At 38.3% G+C, this 21,727-nt stretch overlaps 2 protein-coding genes across 2 annotated transcripts; one reads left to right on the top strand and one right to left on the bottom strand.

Annotated features, from left to right (window-relative positions):
* Positions 1-750: 750 nt before the first annotated feature.
* On the top strand, positions 751-8,401 carry CENPU (centromere protein U). Its single transcript, XM_088524810.1, has 12 exons — positions 751-823; positions 1,430-1,547; positions 2,432-2,537; positions 2,707-2,797; positions 3,723-3,842; positions 4,223-4,298; positions 4,662-4,782; positions 5,171-5,249; positions 5,767-5,814; positions 6,100-6,161; positions 7,307-7,463; positions 8,148-8,401. Exons 1-12 carry the CDS (start codon positions 776-778, stop codon positions 8,283-8,285), a joined length of 1,164 nt encoding a protein of 387 aa, XP_088380936.1. The 5' UTR covers positions 751-775; the 3' UTR covers positions 8,286-8,401.
* Positions 8,402-8,984: 583 nt separating this feature from the next.
* On the bottom strand, positions 8,985-20,470 carry PRIMPOL (primase and DNA directed polymerase). The gene is made up of 12 exons (XM_088524616.1): positions 20,221-20,470; positions 18,928-19,019; positions 17,956-18,097; positions 16,990-17,137; positions 14,066-14,356; positions 13,251-13,413; positions 12,391-12,488; positions 12,064-12,150; positions 11,870-11,978; positions 10,686-10,768; positions 10,562-10,608; positions 8,985-9,293 (listed from the first exon to the last, which is right to left on the bottom strand). Exons 1-12 carry the CDS (start codon positions 20,398-20,400, stop codon positions 8,985-8,987), a joined length of 1,749 nt encoding a protein of 582 aa, XP_088380742.1. The 5' UTR covers positions 20,401-20,470.
* Between the last annotated feature and the right edge of the window lie 1,257 nt (positions 20,471-21,727).

Here is a 21,727-nt window from a genome sequence, read left to right as displayed (position 1 = left end):
TGTCTAGTTTCAAAAATTGATGAAACCCTTGTTTATATTTTAATTACTAGGTAGTTAAGTGGCAGAGAGCGGGAACAGCATCAGATTTACACGGTAATCCTATGAGCTTTGGCACACTCCTGCAGCAAGTCGTATTTTTGTGGTATGTTTTGAATCCTCCTTCGCGTTTAGAACCGCCGCAAGGGCCGCCCGCGCCACGGCCGTTAGGGGCGTCACGAGCCGCCGGGGCCGCCGCCTCCCGCCGCAGCGCGGCGCCCTGAGGGGCCGGTGAGAGGAAGAGCCGCCCCTTCCCTCCGCTTCCCGGCGCTCCGTTTGAATCGCGGCGGGAAGGCCGCGGTGCCGCCCGGTGAGTCCCAGGGGTTCCGCGGCGGCGGCGCGGCCGTTGCGCGGCGCGAGGCGGGGGAGAGGGAGGCCGGGGCGGCGCAGCGGCGGCCATGTTGGGTGCGCAGGAGCGCTCCTTCTGGGTCCCGGCCGCGAGCTCCGGCGGTGGCTCCTCCAGGTCAGCTCTGAGGGGCAGCAGCTCTGAGAAACGAAGTAAAACGAAGCGTAGCTGCCGCCTTTCTCGCGTCGCCTTTCCCGAAAGCGCGGCCTGTCGCTGCGCGCAGTGTCGGGTCGGCCTCTCAAACAAGAGGTTGCACCACAGGCGTTGAATTAACGTGTGCTTCCCCCTCTTGCCCCTTGCAGGTATAGAAACACAGAAAGTGGATTTATTCTGGGGACTCTCTCTCAGTAGTTTATCTTCAATTGTGTGTTTGGCGTTTTATAATTAGTAACAATGTCCTCAAAGAAAAAAATTAAGAAGAGTTCTACAAATAAATTAAATGTAAGTTTTGTTACTTTGAGATTCATCAAAACAGTAAAGTTGAATGTGCCATACCATAATAGCATCAATTCTATATGCTGATGTGCATGTGCTAATGCAGAGCATTAACTCACGTTAAAATTGGAAACTTTCTTTTGGAAACAACTGTGTTGTTGAAGGCTTGGGGCATTGTTTTGTTTTGTTTTGTTTTAGTTTGTTTTTTGTTGTTTTTGTTTGGAAATAGTACTTGATCAAGCAAATGAGTTTTCCTTGGTTTTCAAACCAGCAAAAGTTTGATAATAGTTGTGTACGTTTAAAGAGAGCAGCTTAAAAAGGAAATTTGATGCATCTGTATACATCTGACTAACACATCTGTATTTTAAGGTTAAGCTCATACTACAGTGTAATACAAAACAGCCAGTTTTATCCTGTCACTTCTCCTATGGGAAAAGTAGGGCCTGAGGCAAAAATATATAAGCATATTCCAAATACTCTTATTGTAGCTCATTAGTCAGTATGGTCCAAATTACTTCTGGTCAAATGTTCTTGAAATTTGTTGTCATGTTTATTGTGTCTTGCACTTAAAAAGCTGGAAGAAGTGAGCTGATTGATTTAATGTGCACTCAGGAGTACAAAGCCAGCTCCCATTCTCGAAGGAATTTGCTTCCTCCTGACGAGCCAGACGTTTCAAGGATTTTGAAGGTTGCGGAAACTGAGGAACTTGAGGAGCCTGTTGATTCATTTGGTTGGTATTAATTTAAATATCACTTAAAGTATGACTTTCATGAACTACCTGACATGCAAAATATCTCATTGTTTATCTAGAAAAAGGTATTGTGTCTTTGCCAAGGAAGTTATGGGAAGGAGAGAGAGAAAACATTTTGTTTGGAGACTTCACATTTTCTTGTTAGGAAGTAACTAGAACACTACAGTGATACATGCAGGATAAAAATTGATGAACAAACACTCAAGTCTTATAGTCTGAACCCCAACATTTTATACCATGTGACATTGCAAGCCTGTAAGAATTTCCAATTAAAGAGAAGGTTCTATTTCATTTCTTCAGTTATGCTCTGTTAAATAGCACAAAAGGTGAAGTGAAACTTCTGCTGTTCCAAGAACATATATGATAGCAAACGGGAATGTTCATAAGGATTTTGCCTTGCCTACGAACTTTTGTAGCATCTAGTAATTGTCATCTTATAGCACTTTCCATCATTCTTGTCACTAAAAAAGAGAGAAAAGTTAGAATTTAGAAAGTAGCCATATGAATGTATAGAAAATTGATACTTGACATAGCAAAAAGAGATATTTTAAATAAACTGTATGAAATACTTTGCTTGCTCTATGGTATATTTACGTGCTGAGTTTTTGTGCACTTATGCTTTCTGTTTGTAAAGGAATAGCAGGTAGATGAACATATAAACTATGAAGGTTTTTTTATTATATGCTTTATAAAATAACTTTTTCCTCTTCAAATAATAATTTAAGCAAAGCTTCTTTTGTAAGACCAACAAACCACAAAAATTTTAAGTAAATGTTGAATGGAAAACAGTGCTGTTATATTCATACTTTTTGCCTGAACAGATGGGAACCATTTTCATGCAGGTTGTTTTCTTTCTTTTTTAGATCACCCTTTGCACAGTACTGCTGTAGATGCTTATGGAGAAGAGTATTCAGAGAATGAATCAGTTAATGATTTGTCAGATCTACAGAAGAAAAGTACAGAAAAAAGGTTGGGTTATCCCTTTTGCAGCTTTTTGTGTAGTTGATTTAGGAGCCACAAAGACTCTGACACAGCAGTACAAACTGTTCCCCCAAACCTAAGATTTTGTTGTTTATATGTCTGAAAAACATTCTTTCTGAGTGTGGTTGGTTTACTTGTCTTATTTATTTATTTATAGTAAAAGAAGGCATCACTTGAAAATGTCTGAAGATAAGGTTTCCAAGCTCCAGACAGGTGATTCTGACGATGAGCCCCTTAAGGAGAATATGGTATTGAAAAAAGTTTCATTTATATATCAGTTTATTTTTAACTTCATCTATGCCTCCTTTGCTTTAGCAGTGGTGAGGAGGGGGAGACCTTTAATTTGTTTCTTAGCCTTTCCTCAGTGTTTAGTCTTAATCGTATCCTCAGTAGCTGCTCCTCAAACTGTTCTTGTGAGGTGGCCAAGTACAGAGTGAAGTGCTCTAAGGTGCCCTGGGCATGTCAACAGGGAGCACAATAACCGGCTATCCTGGCTCCCACAGCTATTGTGGAACATGTTATTTGCTTTTCTTTCTTTCTTTCTTTCAAATAAGTATATTTATATCTGAAACATATGTTCTTAAAGAATAAAACACAAAATGGAATATAAATTCCTAACACTTGTTCAGTATTGAAGTTAGAACATACTTATGAAATGACTTTTTTTTCCACTAGTACAGCTGATTTTGAATATATGTTAGCATTATTCAAAACTGGTGCTTTTTTGGCTGAGTGTTTTTACCACGCTTAGGCTGTAAGTACTGGGAAATGTTTTTTTTCCCCTTGACTTACGGACACACGGTGACAGAGCACCTGTCTGCATACTTCAGACAGCAGGCCTGGGACACGAAAACCTATGCAATAATTTGCATTAAAAAAAAAGCTTTTTAATATGTGGAAATTATTTGGAATTGTTGAAATTCATATTATAAAATTCAATACAGTGCTAGTCTTTTGTTAGTAAACTGCATGTATGTAGCACTATTGTATGTTTACTGCTGGTGTCCTGGGAAGTAGAGAAGGAATTGAGTCAGGTACAGGTAAAAAAGCTTTGATTAGAGAGCTGTTAACACTGGGAGTGACTAATCTTTTTAACCTCAGATTAGACTAAATGTTTCCTGCTAAGAATTATTTTAAAATGTTAATGATATCTTGGAATTGTTCTCCACTTAGGTAGCAAGACGCTCCAGGTCCACCGTAAGGAAACCTAAGCCACCGTCTGCGTTGACGTCAAGGAATAGTGCTTCAGAAAAGAAGACACTGAATGAAAAGAAAAAGATGAACGTCCAAAAGGTGAAAGCTGTTCCAAGTACAGACTTCTGAACAGAGATGCTTCCGCACTCTGATTCTTTGTTAATCCGTAGTGTGCGTGAAAGGAAGAGACAAGAGTAGCGTTGTGGCCAGAGCAGGGTAGAGGGCAGGCCGCGCCGGGCAGCGTTACGTTCCTTGCGTCGTTGCGTCCCCCGCGTGACCAGCGCCTGAGCCCGGCAGCTCCCGTCCCATCGGCACTGTGAGCTCTTAGGTGCTGCGGCTCAGTTGACGTAGGTCTAAGCAAGCGTCACTAAAATTTAGGTCAAGTTATTCCTGATTCTACCTAACTGCCATCTTCCATAATTTTAGCTGAGTGAACCTAGTACTTATTTTTTGAAGTAAACTTGCATTTTATGTTACAGAAGGCTCAGAGGACTACTGAATTTCCAGAAGAAAAGAAGCATTGTCCTTCAGGGAAGAGTGCATTAGATACTTCTGGTAAAATAGACTTTTCATAACTTCTGTACTACTTGTCTTTATTAATGGTGAATGGCATTTTAAAGAAACACAATGGTAGATGACTTTTTTTAAAAGCATGGTTGGTATTAGTATGAAATTTATATAGATAAGATTCCTTTGAGTAAAGCAGCTTGCCTAGACTCAGGCTGACAGTCTTTACAGGACAAAACAGTTAAAAACAGAAGTAGGTTGTGTGCTTTATCAGTTAGTGTAATAAAGTGCTCCTAGGCTTTCTTATTGAAATGGTGAAAAAATGAGATGGATTTGTTTTAAACATTTCAACATTTGAGTAGTCAATGGTAATTTTTCAGCCCAATATGTCTGTTTATTCTTTTGTTCCAGCTGATGATAGTCCAGGTTCTATACGAGTTTGGTGTCCCAAAGGGGTGAAGAGACTTCCTAACGATATTACAGAACTGGATGTTTGTCTTGCTGAATTTGAGAAGATAGCAGCAGATTACAAGTAAGTAGTCTTGTGTGGCTGAATACTCAATGTTTTAAAAGCAAAATAAATGCAGTTTTGCTAATAGGCTGTCATTTAGGAAACTACTTACTTAGTAGTAATATTCTATTGCTATTTTAATGATGGTTAGAATTCTGTGGTGCAACTGCTTTTTTAATACATAGTCTTAGGGAGCCGGCCTCCAAGGATTTGATATTTTTCTAAATGCAAGAACGTTTCTCAGATGATGATTTCCCGTGGAGAAATTAGGTTATTGCTACTACCTAAAAGAGCTGCAGTTGCCTCCTCTGCTAGAGATAGAACATGGTCTTCAATGGATCCTGTTGCTCAAAGCAATTTCTCCTTTACTAAACCAGACGGGTTTGTTTTATCTCTCTGACTTCTCCAGACAAAGAGTAGACTCCAGTACTTGCAGAAAAGCTATTGATGGCTTCTGTTCTGGTTTCAAGGAGCAAATAATTGATCTTGTAAGTATACAGTAAATAAGAATAATCTTGTGGCCATGATTATAGGGCTGCATTGTAGTTGAATGTCTATGGTTTTATATTGTCTTTTAAACATACATCAAAATCTGTATCACTTGTCAGGTTAAATAATTAAAAAGCACAGTTAATTGTATGTGGATTATGACTTGCTGCCTCTGTGTTGACTTTCGTAAGAATTGCACTTAGACAAAACACGGCTGTCATGCAAATACATTGCAAAGTTTTTGGCTTTGTGCATTAAATGTAAAATGATAGTAAAGATATTCTAGGGAGTATTACTTGCACCAACCAGTATAAGACGACTAATTTTGTTCACAGCGTTCCTCTGGCACCGTGTGGGGAAGAGGGGAAAGGACTGATGCACAATCGATATGTTTGTGAATTAGAGTTTTTAGGTGGCTTTTCATATTATTCCAAAGTAATTCTTGCAGTCAGGTTTTCAGGAGGATAGAGAAATAAGGGTGTGCAGTCCATCTGTGATGCTTCTTTTTCTCTGTAGATAACAGAAGTTCAGAAATTAAAGAATGTGAAGAGAAAAAATGCTAAGGTAAATATGTATTTGAAAGATGTGCTATCGCTAGAGTGAGCATGCAGCATACAGAGGTGAGTCTTAAAATTTGGAAAAGTCAGCTAAGTAAATAAGCAATTCAGAGACATGCTCTTTGCAATCAGTATTTAACTGTTATAAGGTCTGGTGTGTTAGAATCTTCCATACCTAGAATCAAAAGCACAAAATCCAAAAGAAACAAAAAAAAAAAAACAGTGAGATATAAGTTGTTTGCCCTTGAAGTTCTGAAAAGTTTTCAAGCAGTTTTCTCACTAATTGTTGCAGGTAATAACAAACATCAAAAAGAAAAGGCAGCAACTGTTTCAAGTCAACGAAGAGTTAATGGGGTATGTCTCTAACTGAAAAACTTAATGAGTCAGAGGCTGTTATTTTAAAACTCAGTAACTTTTGCTCTCTCATCTTACTTTGAACCCCAGTAGTCCTGTTTCTGTATCCATTTCTGCATTTATCAGAAGCTCAGAATAACCTGTCCTTTCCATAATTCCATTGCCTAGATGTGGTCATTGTCACAAGCACTCTTCGCTACCTTCAGCTATTGGGGGACTATTTCAGACGATAGGTTCATAGGAAAAACACTAATGGCACAAGTGGAATCTCCAAGGCGATGAATGAGAATTGGCAAGGTCCTGTGGTGGGTTATGTTCTTGACAGGGGGAGAATGCATTTCACCTCTCTGCAGGATGGCAGGGATGTCTCCGAAATGTCCATTGCCCCTTGTGCCCCTGAACTTGGCATTTGTCTTAAGCATCATTAAGATACAAAACACACACATTTAGAAAACGGTTTTCTTGGAACAACCCTTTTCCTAAAAGGTCTTCATCCTTGTTTTCTTTACAGTACTATGGGCCAAGCTCACTAGGAGGAATAAATGAAGGTATCCGGCAGGAGCCTGGGTGTGAACCACCCCCCCAGGCTGCAAGCTGTCTTCTCCTGCCTCCTAGGTTGCTTTTTAACCCTATGGCTGTTCTTTTAAGAAAGCTTTTCTGTTGTCACACAGTTAAGCGAAAATGGCTGTTGCTGTTCAGTTTTGTGCAATGCTCCTCACACTGTGAAGGCTGCATGATGGATTGGGCCCTTCAGCTTCTTAGGCAGAGGAGTATCTAGGTTAGAGAGCCTGAATATGCTTCCGGATAAGTACATAAGGGAGCCTCTGAGCAAATGTGAGGAAGAAAAATCTAAGTGTTTAAGATAGACTAGAGCTATTGTTAGACTAAATCTTTAAAGTGAGATGTGGGAAAAGGGTTGTTTGTGGGGTTTTTGTTTGTTTGGGGCGTTTTGTGTGTTTGTATCCATGCACATGTTTAAGTAATATGCTATATACTCTGCTTATACAGTTTGTCTTACTACCCTATGCTTATTATTTCTTATATTTCTGAGCAACCTCTTAAGTCTTCCTTGGAGGATGTATATTTACAGTAACTCTTGAAACAAATACTCAAATGTGGTCATCAAAGATCATTGATCTTTTCAGAACTGAAGAGCAACTGAAACGGCTGCAGAAAGAATATGCTCAGTTACAGGAGAGGAAGTCTTCCCTGAGGCATGCAACTCAATTCCTTATTGATTTAAAGGAACTACAGCAAGAATGCTTGGATTACAGAGAAGAAAACCCTGAAGAAAAAGTTGCAGTAAGTAAGAATTCTGCATGTTCATTCACTTTGTGAATCACCCTGATTTCTCTTTCCCTTCTTCTCCCACTCCAAATGACTAGCACTTCTATTAATAGTTAATAAAATATCACTATTTATTACGTTTTTGTGGAACCAGCTTGCAAAATCAATGCCCTAGGTATACTGCAATGGCTCATTCACTGTTGTCTCATATTAGAAAACTAAATAATGTCAGAGATTTCTGCAAACTTAGGTCTCTGTCCAGGATGTAGAAACGTAACTGTCGTGCTCAGGTCTAACACTTTCTGTAGAACTTGAAGAAGGGTGAGCTGTAAGAAACAAGTAATGTGGTGTTGCTCAAAGGTAGGGATAGCTCTGGTAGTTGGGCACAGGTTGGGTAACAGTGACTAGCAGTTGAATTTCATCCTGAGCTCGATTTCTCCTGTAGCCCTGGGACTCCTTCCCTTTTCCAGGGGCTCTGCTCCTGCCTTGCTGGGATACTTTGTGACAACAGTACTAGAGCCTGCCTTGCAAAAGGGAAACCCTGCCGCTTCCGGAGACCCTCTGAACAACTTGCTGTGTTTCACTTTTACAAGTCACACTGCACCATTTCAGCTGGAGGAAATATAAATACACATAGGGAAACAGTTGTTTTTCATGTGTTTATAAACAGTGTCTTGTAACTTTATTGCCTTAAAACAGTATGGAACTTCCAGCCTCCCCGCTCTTCTTGTGGAATCGAGGAGAATTCTAGGTGCGGAAAGACACTTTAAGAATATTAATACAAGGCTGCAAGAGGCACTGGATGTACAGAGACAGAAGTTATCCAAGAAACATTAAGTGCTTTTTAATGGACTTGCTGAATTTATTTGGAAACAATTACTAAAATGGACAGTGGTTGAAGTATTTTTAATCATTGTTGCTGTACTTAGGCTTCAATGTATAGAAGAAATTAGTGTCTTATTCAGAAACTATCTTTCTACTGTTAAATAGTCTACATAAGGACTTCTTCAAAGAGTGTCAGTTGAAATTGAGACACCAAATCCTGTTAAGATCACATAAGCTTGCTGTTTTAAGTTTATATTAAGAAGTTTCAGCTCCTTGGGGTATGTAAGTAATGTAATTTTGAAACCAGTATATACTTATAAAGAGAACAGACTGTTTAAGCTAGTGATAAAGCTTTTCATTAAATTTGTGTATGAAATAAATTCCACTTCTAGAACTGAAGAAATGATTTTACATAGCTCATCAACAAAACAGCCACAGAGATAACCAAAGAGGAAAACACACGTTAAGCCTCAGGTATTAAAGTGCTAAACTCCTTAAAGTAGCGTTCACGAGGGGCTTGCAGTCCTGCACTGCTCAGCCCGGGGCAGTGTCCCTTGCTCCCTAGGCTGATGGCGTTGCGAGGCTGAGAGCAGCCACGCACACGCTTCTGCCGCGCAGCTTGGCAGGAGGAGAGCGCGTCCGCGCCGTCCGCTGTGGACAGCGCGACAGGCGCTTGTATGGGAGCCGGCCTCAGCAGGGTGCGTTTGTGTGTTAGCCAGGCCGCGGGTTAGCTGGGTTCTTGGCAGAGGAATCGTGGTTCCGTACAGCTTCCAGAAGAACTTCATCAGGAATTTCTTCTGTGTCACCATTCAGACCATCACTCGCAGCTTCAGCTAGCTCCACATCATCAGTAGCTTCCAGGAACCAGGCATCGTCGTTCGCGTGCTCCCATGCGCTGTCTCCCAGCAGGAGGTCTCTAGACACGCAGTTTTCTTGAAATGCTGAGCCTTTTGACACATCTGTAGGGTCAGAATGCCCCTCTTTGTTCTCACTTTCATCCATTACTGCATATTCTTCCTCCTTTTAGAAACAAAGTCGCTATTTATTCCATATGCAAATGATCATTCTTAACTGCTCTGATTTGAAAATTTGAAATTAGTATTGGAGTTTTGCAAGTGTCACCTAAAATGGATGCTACTGAAAGTTGGCCAACAGCACAATTTCCTAGCAGATTAATTTACAGATGCAGTCCACTATGGACAGCTGTTTAAGAAGGAGTAGAAATCCGTATAATCTAGAACACTAAAACTAGTCAATCTTAGAGTCTATTTAAGGATATATCAAAGTCTGAAAATGTATTTAAATTTTTCTAAGCAAAACTCATATACTACTTTGCAGTGTGAATCTTAAGCACTGCTAACATTACAACTAGGCTTTTGTAAACTACTTTGGGGAAAGGACTGTTGTGTTCAGGGCTGGGGCTCTAGGGAGGACATCACGTCAGTGTAAATATTCTAGCTTTGTGGATAAACATCACTAAGTTAAGTGACCTCCATGTCTGAGGGTCACTGACTCAAAATTAACAGAATCAAGTATTAATCAGTTGTGTTTCAGTACAGCAAGTATTGCAACTGTCTCTAATTCTATCTCTAATGCTGTTTAAGTTACCAAAAGAGTTGGTGTGCTTGTTTTGCCAACACACCTGTGACAGGGTTCGGTTTTTGATGATGCTTCTGTACAAAATGCTTTTCTGTGTTAACGCCCTTGTTGTGCCAGCTCACTGGCTTTCTTACCAGCCTTTCGAGCACAGGGGCAGTGCTACGTGTGGTCTCATTGAGTTTTGCTTCTTGCTCTACCTTATCTCTAAGATTCCTTGTTCCTAATGCTGATAGATTTACAGCCAAACACAGGAATCAGGATTTTTTTTGACCCATTCAAGTGCTCCAGGAGCATTTAAAAATATTTTAGCTGGCTTCATATGAAAGGAAAGAGGTGCAGAATAAGCTTAACTTGGGCACTCTCCTGGGCTTGGGGTTTACCTGATGGGCACTGCTGCTTCAGGAGAAAAGACAGAAGAAAACCTTTGCCCCACATGAAACTGGGTTCTCCCAGGAACCTCACTAGCTTAGCTGGGTTAGGCCTGGCTGAACTTGTGCGGTCAGTTTTTGTGCTAGATCTGCTGCAGGAGAACTTCAGAATTAATACGTGGAGCTTCTACACCAGCACAGCTGCTCAGTGGAGTTCAACGGGCAAACTGGGGTAGCAGGGACTTTCAAAGACTTCTAGAGACAGAGGTTTACTCCTAAGAACGTTAGCATGTTTGGCAAAGCAGGCACAAAAACACCTACCTCTTTGAAAAGAAAAGGGAGACAGATCCTAGGTGGCAATGGAAAACCTAAAGCAAATATATGGTATTAATAAGGCTATAATTAATACTTTTTGGAGTGTTCATGGCTTTGAAAACATACATACTCTGTGATTTGAAGTTTTTCTCTCTGCAGACTGGGTCATGACACTTTTGATACCAGACTTCCTTCTTCAGGTCTACCAAGATCCTAAAAATAATATGGTGTTTAGTAACAGTACGTGACTAAAGTAAAAAAAAAAAAAACATAAAACGAAAGTCCAACACTAAATAAAAAGCTTTTTTTCAACTATGGATATTGTTTTCATACGCTGACCCATTCATTACATACTTGTTTTGAACATGATCTTGTTATTTTTCCAATGAATTTCAGGCTTAAATTAAAAATACATTTCTTTCAAGATCAAGTGACATCTAGTCAGCTTCCTTAGAAGTCACTACAGAAAGATTAGCATACATGACGTAACTGTAGGGTAATATTTTGTTCTTGTTGTTAAAGATAATTGCATTATAAAAGCTAGATAAAAATCATCATTTCTCTGGAACTGAGAGCGCTGAGTTGTCCATCAGATGTGTTACGGAAACACCAAGCTCCAAGTTACTTCAAGAGTTCATCCAGTCTGGTGGGCGAGGGGGGAGGTTCTACTCACACTTCTCAAATACATTCCTTATCTTTCAATTGTTTTGAATGTTGCTTACACAAAACTAGTTTTTTTAAGCAGTAAATACTTTTTTAAGCAGTAAATATTTCTACTGACAATCTAGGGGCATTTCTGCTGTAATCTAAAGACCCTGACTTTTCAACATTCTTTTCCTAAAAATATGAGAAGTTAGAGAGTCTTCATTGACTGGCAAAACTCACCTTGGCTGAAACTCTGGCAGGATTTATTATTTTAGTAACATAAGAATGTAATTTAAGATACACTCAATATGAATTTTAAGATGGCCTGTTTTCTTTATCTTCAATATCCTAGGTGAGAGGCATGAATGCACAGTAGCATTTAATCGTTTTTACATACTTTAACTTGTATGTTAACAGCTGTAGCCACATACTTTAAACAGCATGAAGCCACATTCTTAGAAAAATTAGAAATACAGGCTAAGTTGTCACAAAGTAAAATTAAGAAAAAAAAAATGTTTTTCAGTGGGACAACAGCAGAAATCGTTAACAGGTGCTGATAACTTGTCCTGATTCTGTCCATAAGAGCTTTACAGCATTTTTACAGAGTACCACTGAAAAATATATAGTAAAGTTGTTTTGAAGTGGCTACTGAATAGTTAAAGAACATACATTATATTGTTACTTTTGTGAGCTCTCCCAATATTTTCACACCAGCGGTAACCAGAAATATCATATACGATTATTTCCTCCAGAGAGAAATAGTTCCATTGCCGTATCCCTGGAAAAGAAGCACTTGTTTAATTGTTTAAAAACAATGCTGTTTAAAAATACTTATTTGTCAATAGCAAAGTGATTATTTTTACCTCCTTGCACCCCATCTTTATTAACCAAAGAGCGAACAAAAGAATCAATTTCCGGATACGGTGACTCCTGATAGCCTTCAATGGACTCTGTTAAAACAAACCCACATGTATTATTCTCATGCATTCTGCAGGTGATAGACAGAAAACGCCCACGAATCCAGCTAACTCCAGAGCACGCGGCCCCACGGCACACAGGGCGCTCTGGCCCTGCGAGAGCTGGCCAAGCGCAGCCCCTAGGCAGGGTAGCACGCGCCCAGGGCACCACACGTCTCCGTTAAGACCTTTTTTTGTTTTCTTTTCCTATAGAGTAGAAAAGGCCTGAGGTACCTCTAGCACTTCTAGTAGTTTTGCTGTTTAAAAAAGCAGATGTTTTTCTTTCCTCTTCTGAGGCATCAGACGTCAGAATTTTTGTGTCATCTCCAGACCTGAACAAAAGAGGGAATGCAGGTAAAAAACATGCAGTTTTTTTAACACAGAACATTTCACTGCGCCTACAGTTGCCACACACCTTCCCCCCAACCTTCCCCCTTATTTTGAAAGATTCCTTTGACTTGCACCTGCAGTGGGCAGGGCTTCCTCCTTCCAAATAGCAGATTGTTTTCCTGGCAAAATCCCAATATCCAGCCCTTTGAAAGGTTCTGGACCATAGTCTTACAGAAGTATTTACTCTGGATATAGTATTTGAGCATGTATATGTTTTGATGGTCTTCAGCCATGATTCTGCTACCTTTCCTTGCTGTATTACTAGCTAGAAGTCAGGCTAAGTTCAGCGCTTGAACTTCTCACCTATAATTACGACAGACTCGGCTGGTACCCAGAACGTGAGTACCCTGCACAGCGAACGCTGTGGGGATACCAGCATCAGTGCGGGAGCATTTCGGGAGGTAGAGGCTGAAGTTACAACAAATGAAAGTTTTTTACTTAATGAAAAAGAACTCTTGAGTGTGTGCAGAAAGCAGAGCTCAGAAATGATACCAACTGCTTTGTGTTCTTCAGACTTGCAGGACATTTGAAGGTAGGTGAAAAGAATGGATTCCCAACAATTTTTTCTTCAAAAACAAGGCATCTTACAGAAAAGTCCTACTTACACTGTAACAATATGTTTATGGAACACCTGCCCATTAAATACAGTTGTTCATAACTGCTGCGAAATGGATCTTGAAAAATATTTTAAAATTAACCATTACCCAACATTGCAAACCAAAGAGGAAAGAAAGTATGCTTCTTCCAAAGAAATGTTCTTTTGACATGTAGGGACAAACTTATTATCCTCTGCAATCTTCAGAATCACATTTTTTCCTGCTTTTGATGACTTATACATCCGGAAGTTTCTATTCTTTGTATAGACTCCTACAGGAAAACAGATGTTTCTTAGCTGGCTAAGATTTAAAATACTTAGTACTTGAGCATTAAACAATTTTTCTAAGATTCTTAGAATTAAAAGTTGCCAACCAAACTGCTAACCAAGGACTTGAACTTTCAAACTGCAAGTTCAGTTTGTGGGAGTTGTGATGATGGTAATTTTTAACATTTTTATAGTACGTACAGCTGGTCCTGCCTTGCCCTGGGGTAAGAAGTGCCCAGCCCCAGTTTCTGTTATTCTGTCATCAAAATATAACAACTGCCATTCTAAAAGTAGGAAGAAAGCTCAATTCATATGTGCATAACCATTCAGAAGGCCACACCTCTGAGACTTGTTCTACGATTAAACCACTCACTGAAACAGTAAAATGCCCTAAGTCCTTGGGAACATAAGAGAGTCTTCTGTGGCCAGAAGTTCTTCAAACTTCAGGACAATAGTATTAAATGAAGTAACATAAAGAGTTCTGCCTTTATGATTACCACTTCAGCATGTGTGGTATTTGGCATAAATTCTGTACTTGAGAAACACAAAGAGCACAAGCAGTGCTGTAATTAAAGATTAAGGAATATCTTATTTCCTAACCTTTGTTGCATTCCAGTATACATCCCAAACAGGTTTAAAAGCACTTCTTATGTTTACCTAGATCCACAAAAAGTTGCTTGCGTCCTTCTTTGTCATTTACTACTAGAAAGGAATATTCAGAATTTTCTCCCTGCTGTGACATTTCAGTTTCTGCTGTTTCATGAGCGATAGATGGACAACTCTTAGATGTATCTTCTGCTGCTGGGAGGTTTATGAGAGCACCCTCTAGTCCAGCTGTTGGTGCAGAACTCTGGAAAACACGGCTCGCTCGCCCCTCTGGAGTCAGCGCAGCAGCTTCGCTCTCCAGTAGCGCCACAGCAGGCTGCAAAATGGTTCTCACAAAGTTACCTAAAAAACACAAACACGGCACTTCTTATATTCATGAGCTGCAAAAGAACATAATAATTCTTGTACAAACATTTTCAAAGCAACTGAGGAGGAAGTGCTGGGGGTTTGGGCTTTTTTTCCTCTTCTGGAATCTTCCTTAAAAACAAACAAACAAAAACCTTTAGGCCAAGCACAGGGCACGAAAGCTAACAAGCTTCAAGACAGATATGTCAATTCAGCCACTAAAATGCATTAATGAGCAGTATCAAGTGCAACATTCACTGATAACATGAAAAATTTTACCACTGACATATCACAATCCTAGAAATCAATTCTCACTGCAATTTAATCTCGTTGAAAAGGCAAAGTCAGAAGACTTTTTAAATATAGGCAATCTCTAAATACATTTTAATTATGACAATAAACGTGTCAAATCCACCCCACAGTGGAGCAACAAACCTCTTAACTAATGGACTAGAATTAATAGTTCATGCTCTTACTGAAAGAGCTGACTGATGCAATTTAGCTATCACGATCACAGACTGAAATTGCTGTCATACCAAATTATTGTCTTCCATGTATTACTTAGGAGTTTCATAGTGACAGAGGAGTTAAAGACTGCACTTTCGAGCTAAAAATTGTTATGATCCTATTTAATTGACACCATAGTTTCCCATGAGAAATAACTGCTCTGTGTCACCAGTTGAGCTGCCAGGCAGTACTATAAGCAGTTGCTCGTTACATTGGCATCTGTTCATCTTGTCTCGTGTCTACTTTGAGCTACTCTTTCAAGTCTTAGGAACACAGATTTCACTGCTTCCAAGAGTTAGATACAAGTTTTCTAATCTTAATAAATAAATAAACTTCTGAATTTTGCTCTGAGGTGACCTTTAGACCTAAGACCTGTGCCTGTATTAGAAACGTTTGAGAAGAACAAAACAAAACCTGATTCTGTACATGTGCACAGAGGCCTGTAAGATCTAGCCTCTCCTTAGAGAGTTCCCGAGGCCTTTTGTACATGGTTCCCTAGAGCCACAGGAGAAATGTGCCTTCCCCACAGAACTGATGCAACAGCACATGCCTTGTCCCCACAAAATGCCTGGACACAATCCAAGGGGAAAATAAGACTTTAATGATGTACTGCACAAAAGAGGGGCCTAGCACAAAGCTAAAAGCAAAGAACCGATCTTCCCAATGCTCTCCATAATTTCCTGTTTGCACACAAAGGTAGGAGCTGCCAAACATTCCTAGGAAGTTGTAAAAAAGAAATACTGTGTAAATTGTACTCGAGGCTGCAGTAAAGGAGATGTGCAGGTTGGAACTAGTGAATAAAGAAGATGAAGTGAGAAAGCAAGACTGGGCTTGAAGACAGCCAAACAGACGAGAATAAAAGCAGGAACCAGAAAAGGACCTGAAGTTATCAAAGCAATAAACACAACTCTTTCCACTATTCTGCTGCCACTGGAAACTTAGCAAAGGACATAATTTTATTCTGGCACTCAGTTACTTCTGAACAGGAACAGCAGAGCTCAGTGTCACAAAGCTAAATTCCATCCCTGCTAGTAACCCCTGGGATTATTCATATAGTGCCATATGACAGCACTTCTACTTCCTTCTCTCCTCAAATTTTAAAAATAAACACAATAAGGAACAAAGGTTTCATAATGAAGCACTCACATATTAGGAAATACGGAGTCTCCAATTGTGCAGTCTCCTTCTCTGGAGATCACCAAAACCTGCCTGGATGCCACCCTGTGCCACGTGCTCTGGGTGTCCCCGCTGCAGCAGGGAGTTGGACTAGGTGATCTCTAGAGGTCCCTTCCAACCTCAACCATTCTGTGAAATGCGAAAAATCAAGGTTGCAGGTGCATAACAAAGCTGCTTGCATTTGGAAGGCGACTCAGGTTTTTAATTGCATCCCTGGGCAAGCTGTTTTCTATCAGCTCCTGCTTCATCCAGACAAGGCTGAATTCATATTCTGCTGTGTCTTAATTGTTCAATGGGCACAAGTTTTACTGCACACCATAGAAAATTTGTTGAGAACCAACTGTAAAGTAGAACATTGAGTTCTTTAGCTCATCACTTACTCCCCAGTGCTTCACAAACAGTATTTTGGAGTAAATTCAAAATACTCTCTGAATTGAGAGATATTATTCTACAAATGGCGTCCCAAACTGCCTTTTTTTGTGTGTGTTGTAGCTGCTATACCCCATGAAACATCCCAATTTATATCAATAACTTAAATTGTTTTCTGCCTTTTTTTTAAAAAAAAAAATGTGTTTATGCAAGGCTTGAAGCTGCTTTTGCCCTGTCTTTCTGACCCTGTGCTGAGCATAAACCGGCTAATGATTTTAAGGATTAAGACATACATTAATCTGGAAATCATGCAATTGTACTATAAAAGCTAATCTTAGCAGCATCTGTGTAAATACAACATATAGACATATACAGAGGTTACATTTTTATGAACAAACAGGTTAATCATAGAAAATGAAATTAAAAGATGACCCAAATAATATTGAGGCATAATGAAATACAAATATGTAGTCATTTTGCTGGGAACACATATTTGCTTCCATATAATTCTGCTAAAATAAATATTCAAATGCCACAAGGCACTATTTTTAGTTTGTAAGAGAAAAGAACACACTTACCAACATGGATATTATTCTTAAATGCAGTCTTGTGGGGTAGAAATATCAAGTGTCGACTAAATTTTTCATCAGTACTGGAATCTAAATTCAAGACATCTTTGGATGAACAGTTAACATCATAGATTTCTTCTAGCTTTTTGCTGACAAGCTGAAAATTATAAACACGAGTGAGGCTATTTTCTCTAGCATTTTTAATAAAGATGTCCAAATTCTAACACAAATGCAGATTCTACTTTTTATTTCTCATTCTATTTTTCTATTCTATTCTATTCTATTCTTTTTCTATTCTATTTTTCTATTCTATTTTTTATTTCTCATTTTGAGCAAGCAATTGGTTACATCAAACTAGCCACAAAATTTCAAAACTTTCCAAACGTAACCAAAATGTGACATAGATCGTCCCTCCTGAATTGAGCAGGTGACTGAATGTACTAACACTGCTAAGATGGACAAATTTTCAGTCTTTCAGCTCGAAGTCTAATTTAGTGGCTTTATCTACTTGTCTTTGTCCTCAAGTGTCATTGAACCACCAGTGATGTTACGTCTAAGACAGGCTTAACTTAAGCCCAAGGCAGAGGCTAAACAGACCAGTGAGTACCAAAATGATGAGTGCAGTCACCTGAGGTTCTCTACATACCCATTTAAATCATCTATAATGGAACTGCCTAGAATTAGGAGGGATGTACTTAAGCCTTAAGTGGCTTAAGCACAAAGACCAACAGTGTGACTCTAAAACAAAATCAGCATGTCAATGAAACCTATCCCGAGAACACCCTGTCATTTAAAGCAGGAAACCTTGCAGGAAACCTTTAATTAAAAGCACACTTTTCCTTAAAAACACCCACTAATTACATAATCTTTTTATTATTGTTATTATTTTACAACAGAATAATTTTAAAAAAGTGGTAAATAGTTCAGTTTCATATTAAACCTACACATGATTAACTGACTTTATTCTAATTTTACCTTAATTAACTTTGCAACCATGTTCTTGCCATCAGCTTCAGGATTTGATGGTTTGTAGAACTCCAAATCAAAATAAAGTTTACAAGCATCTTTTTCCGGAATTACTTCATAGCAATGCATCAGACTTGTTTTATAATCTTTGCTAAGGAAAAACAAAAGCAACAGGTTCTCATAATAAGCGTGGCACATGCTTTGTAAGCGCAGACAAGAGCCTCACAAGACTAAATATCTTTTATATTTTAATCAACTAGCCGTCCTAAACTAATGCAAGTCCTATACTTCTATGAAAAAATGTAATTAACTTTAGAAAATTTGCTGATGTGTGGTCTAGGATTTATATATATATACACATATATATATAAATTATTATGTATGTATTTTATTTATATTTATATGTATAGGCAGTATGTACTGCCAACAGAAGTATGGTCAAGAATTTAAGGAATGATGGAAACTACAGTAAAAAGATGGCATAGAATATCACTGTTATGACTTAAGCACTAAAAATACATTTATTTACATTTTTATACTAAATTATTAAAAAAAAAAGAAAAACATTCCCATATTCATGTTGAGGAAAAAAAAATCAAGTTTACAGTTCTAACAATAACAATAAAAGTTAGATTTCTTTTGCCTCATAACCAGATGTTTTATTGTGGAAGAAAAAAAAAGAAAAACTTTCTGCACATGATCAGATTGTCAATACCTGAAACTGTCCACAAACTAAAAGCAAAACCAAATGTTTTTAATCAGTCGTTTATACTAATTTGCATTTAAACTGACACATGAGTCATCATGTGATGTGATGTGTCAGTTTAAATGATACATCATCAGGTCAATATATGATACATCATATACTTGGAACGTGCGTCAGGCTGTGACCAAAGCTGAGGCAACAGTTACAGCTCTGTGCTAGCCACAGCTGAAGTGACTGACACCCCGTGAATAGAGGGCTCCTTTCTGAATACTTACGTGTAATAAAACCAAAGCTCGCAGTACGTTGTCACCAGGTAAAATCGCTGTCCATTCTGTGTGTTCTTCTCCAAGGCAAATACATGAACATCCTTTTTATGCAAACAAAAAGCTAAGTCACTTTATTTAGGCAAATAATTAAAATTTTCATATTTTCCCATTTGACATTAATTTATTAATAATTTATCAGCTAACCTTTTCTAAGTAACTGTTTTTTCACTGAAGCAACTGTTTTTAATTAGAAACTTCTTACTAATTTCAGTTATATGTTCATAAATTTGGAGAATTTGAGATTTAACAAAGCTATCACAAATTTACATCAATGTAAACTATTTTTGCAATATAATATTTTTTTTTCCTGACCATTCGATGGAAGGAAAAACAACATTTGGAAAATAATGGTCTCACTGATATGATGGCTGAATGAGGCTTTGTAACAAATATTCCTTAGATTCTATATTATTTAAAAGCCAAAAAAAACAAAAAAGGAGCACACACAAAAGAAAAGAAAAACAAAGCCTGACAAGCTGGTGAGAATATATTTAGGAAAAACAACTGTCAGAACAGTCTGAAAGAGCCTGAGAAAACCGCTATCAGTTTGAGTTATTTAAAATCCCCCACAGTATCTGGATATTTTACACTCTTAACATAATAGCCCCTGCATCTCCTACATCATGGGACAAAATAAAGTGGGAACTAGCAAGAGATTAAAACTGCCTAGTCCAAAACCAATACAGGAAATCTGTGACAGCAGGACATTTAAGTGTGCATCATTTTAAGTGACTAAATACCAAAAATAGTTTCTCTTGCTGTTGAGCCTTTCCTTCCAAATGCTTGCTCAATGCGCACAAGTATTCTGCACAAGGTTTTTATTAAGGAGTTATGTACGTTTTGATTATATATAGTTTGCTATACTTTACAAATTCTGTAACACAATGTGTTCTTTTTATTTTGCTAAGTGTCTTCCTCCAGTTTTTCCTGTGTCCTCTCATATTTTCTCCTTTCTTCTTACTTGACTCTTTCTTATTTTCTTGCCATCTTTGCTTATCTTAGGGGGAATCAATCTATCAGTACAAAGTTGCCAAAAAGTGCCTAAGTTGTTGAAATTTAGAACAGTACTTATTATAGTTATCCTCAGTGCATCATGATCTCCTACAAATATTTTTTAAAATTACTTGTTTCAGGATTTCAAAACAAAGATCCTGTAAGATCTAAAGACTTTACAGTTAACCAGACTTTTTGATGAAGTATGTAAAGTACTCAAAGAGTAGAGACATTCAATAAAGAATTTACCTCTTCACAGTTTTTTACATAGTGAAAGGCTTCAGCCTGACGACAAAATATTTTCCAAACAGGGGATGGTTGAAAAGGTTTGGACAGTTTTGGTCTGTAAACTGGAAGAAGAGGATTTCTTTCATAGTAAGATGCTAGTTCTTCAACTTTCTTCAGTCTTTCTTCCCATTTTCTCTCCATTTGCCCTAAAGCAAATATAAATAGCCAAATAAGGATCAATTGTTTGTGATTCAATGTTAATGTACCTTATACCCATCTTTGCTTTGGATTTTCATTGAGCATACCTTATTTACTCACTTGGAATAGCCAATATTCAAAATCACCAACAGCTTAATTGTGATATTCCCTTTACATTTAATCTTTCCATGCAGTTTTGGTAAGAAAGGATTATTTATTTTCATATTAATTCAATCAGAGATCAACACACAGAAAAGAAAGGGTAACGGAATGCATAAGAAGTTTCATTTTTTATTTACAGAACAGTATGACAGTGTGCAAAAATTACACAAAACTGTCTTTCTTAGTCTTATGCCACAAGTAGAAAGTGCAAAAGTACTATCATTTCTGCTTTATGGTTGGAGAAAAAAAAAACACAAGGTAACTGATTTACATGAGTAATAAATCACTTGAGTTCCTGAGTAAAAAAAAAATCAGTGACCTAGCTCTGTGTCTCAAAGTAAAAACTGAAATCCTAAACGAGTTCTCCATTCTCTGCTGCTGACTTTAGCTACCAATCCATAGCACTTTTACCTGCTTTAAAATTTCACGTTTTCTATGCTTCCTTGCAAACCTAAGGTAGCAATCCTGTCTGTTCTCAAGAAATGGCATATGAGATAACAATGCCTGTTGTCATGCAACCTTTAAACTTGTAACCACGTAAAGGAATACAAATGCTGTAAAGCAAAGTAGAACACAAAAATACATTAGCAGAACAGGCATATAATTATTTGCAAGTTTTATTATCTTTTTTTCTGAGAAAAAAAAATGTTGCCAATCGAAATGCCTGCAAATAAGTTTGAGCATTTTGAAGAAATTGAAGAGAGAGAGACATACAAAGTGAAAAAGATGCATCTTTTTGTTCGGCCTAGGATTGCCATTTACCAATCCCTGGTACTTGTTAAAGCATCCCAGTTACAACAGGGATGTACAACAGGGAAAAACAAAATTAACTATACCCAAAAGTCATACCTCCTTGTGGGCACTGAACCCCAAACTTTAGATTCTCTGAATCACCCTCCAAGTTTTCTGTAGTGAAGTTTTCTGGACACCTACGTTTATGACCATGTTGCACTTAAACCTGCCTGTGGTTTCAAGGCTTAGTGCCTGCATCGAGTCTAAGTAAAAGACTTTTTTTCTCTTATGGGGCCTAACATAACATGTCTGCAGACCTTGACGGCCTGCTGACCTATGAACTTCCTTCAAGCCCTTCCTTTTCATGCAATCAATTTCTGCTTTGGTAATTAAAAGAGAAATCATAGAATGCGGTCAGCATTTCCCAGAAGCGCTG

Source organism: Tinamus guttatus, unplaced genomic scaffold, assembly GCF_059628265.1.
Source record: "Tinamus guttatus ecotype Peru unplaced genomic scaffold, ASM5962826v1 Tinamus_guttatus_pri_ptg000213l, whole genome shotgun sequence".
In the NCBI taxonomy this organism is placed as follows: domain Eukaryota; kingdom Metazoa; phylum Chordata; class Aves; order Tinamiformes; family Tinamidae; genus Tinamus; species Tinamus guttatus.
The sequence above is the reverse complement of the archived record's forward strand: the minus strand, read 5'-3'. Positions and strand labels throughout refer to the sequence as shown.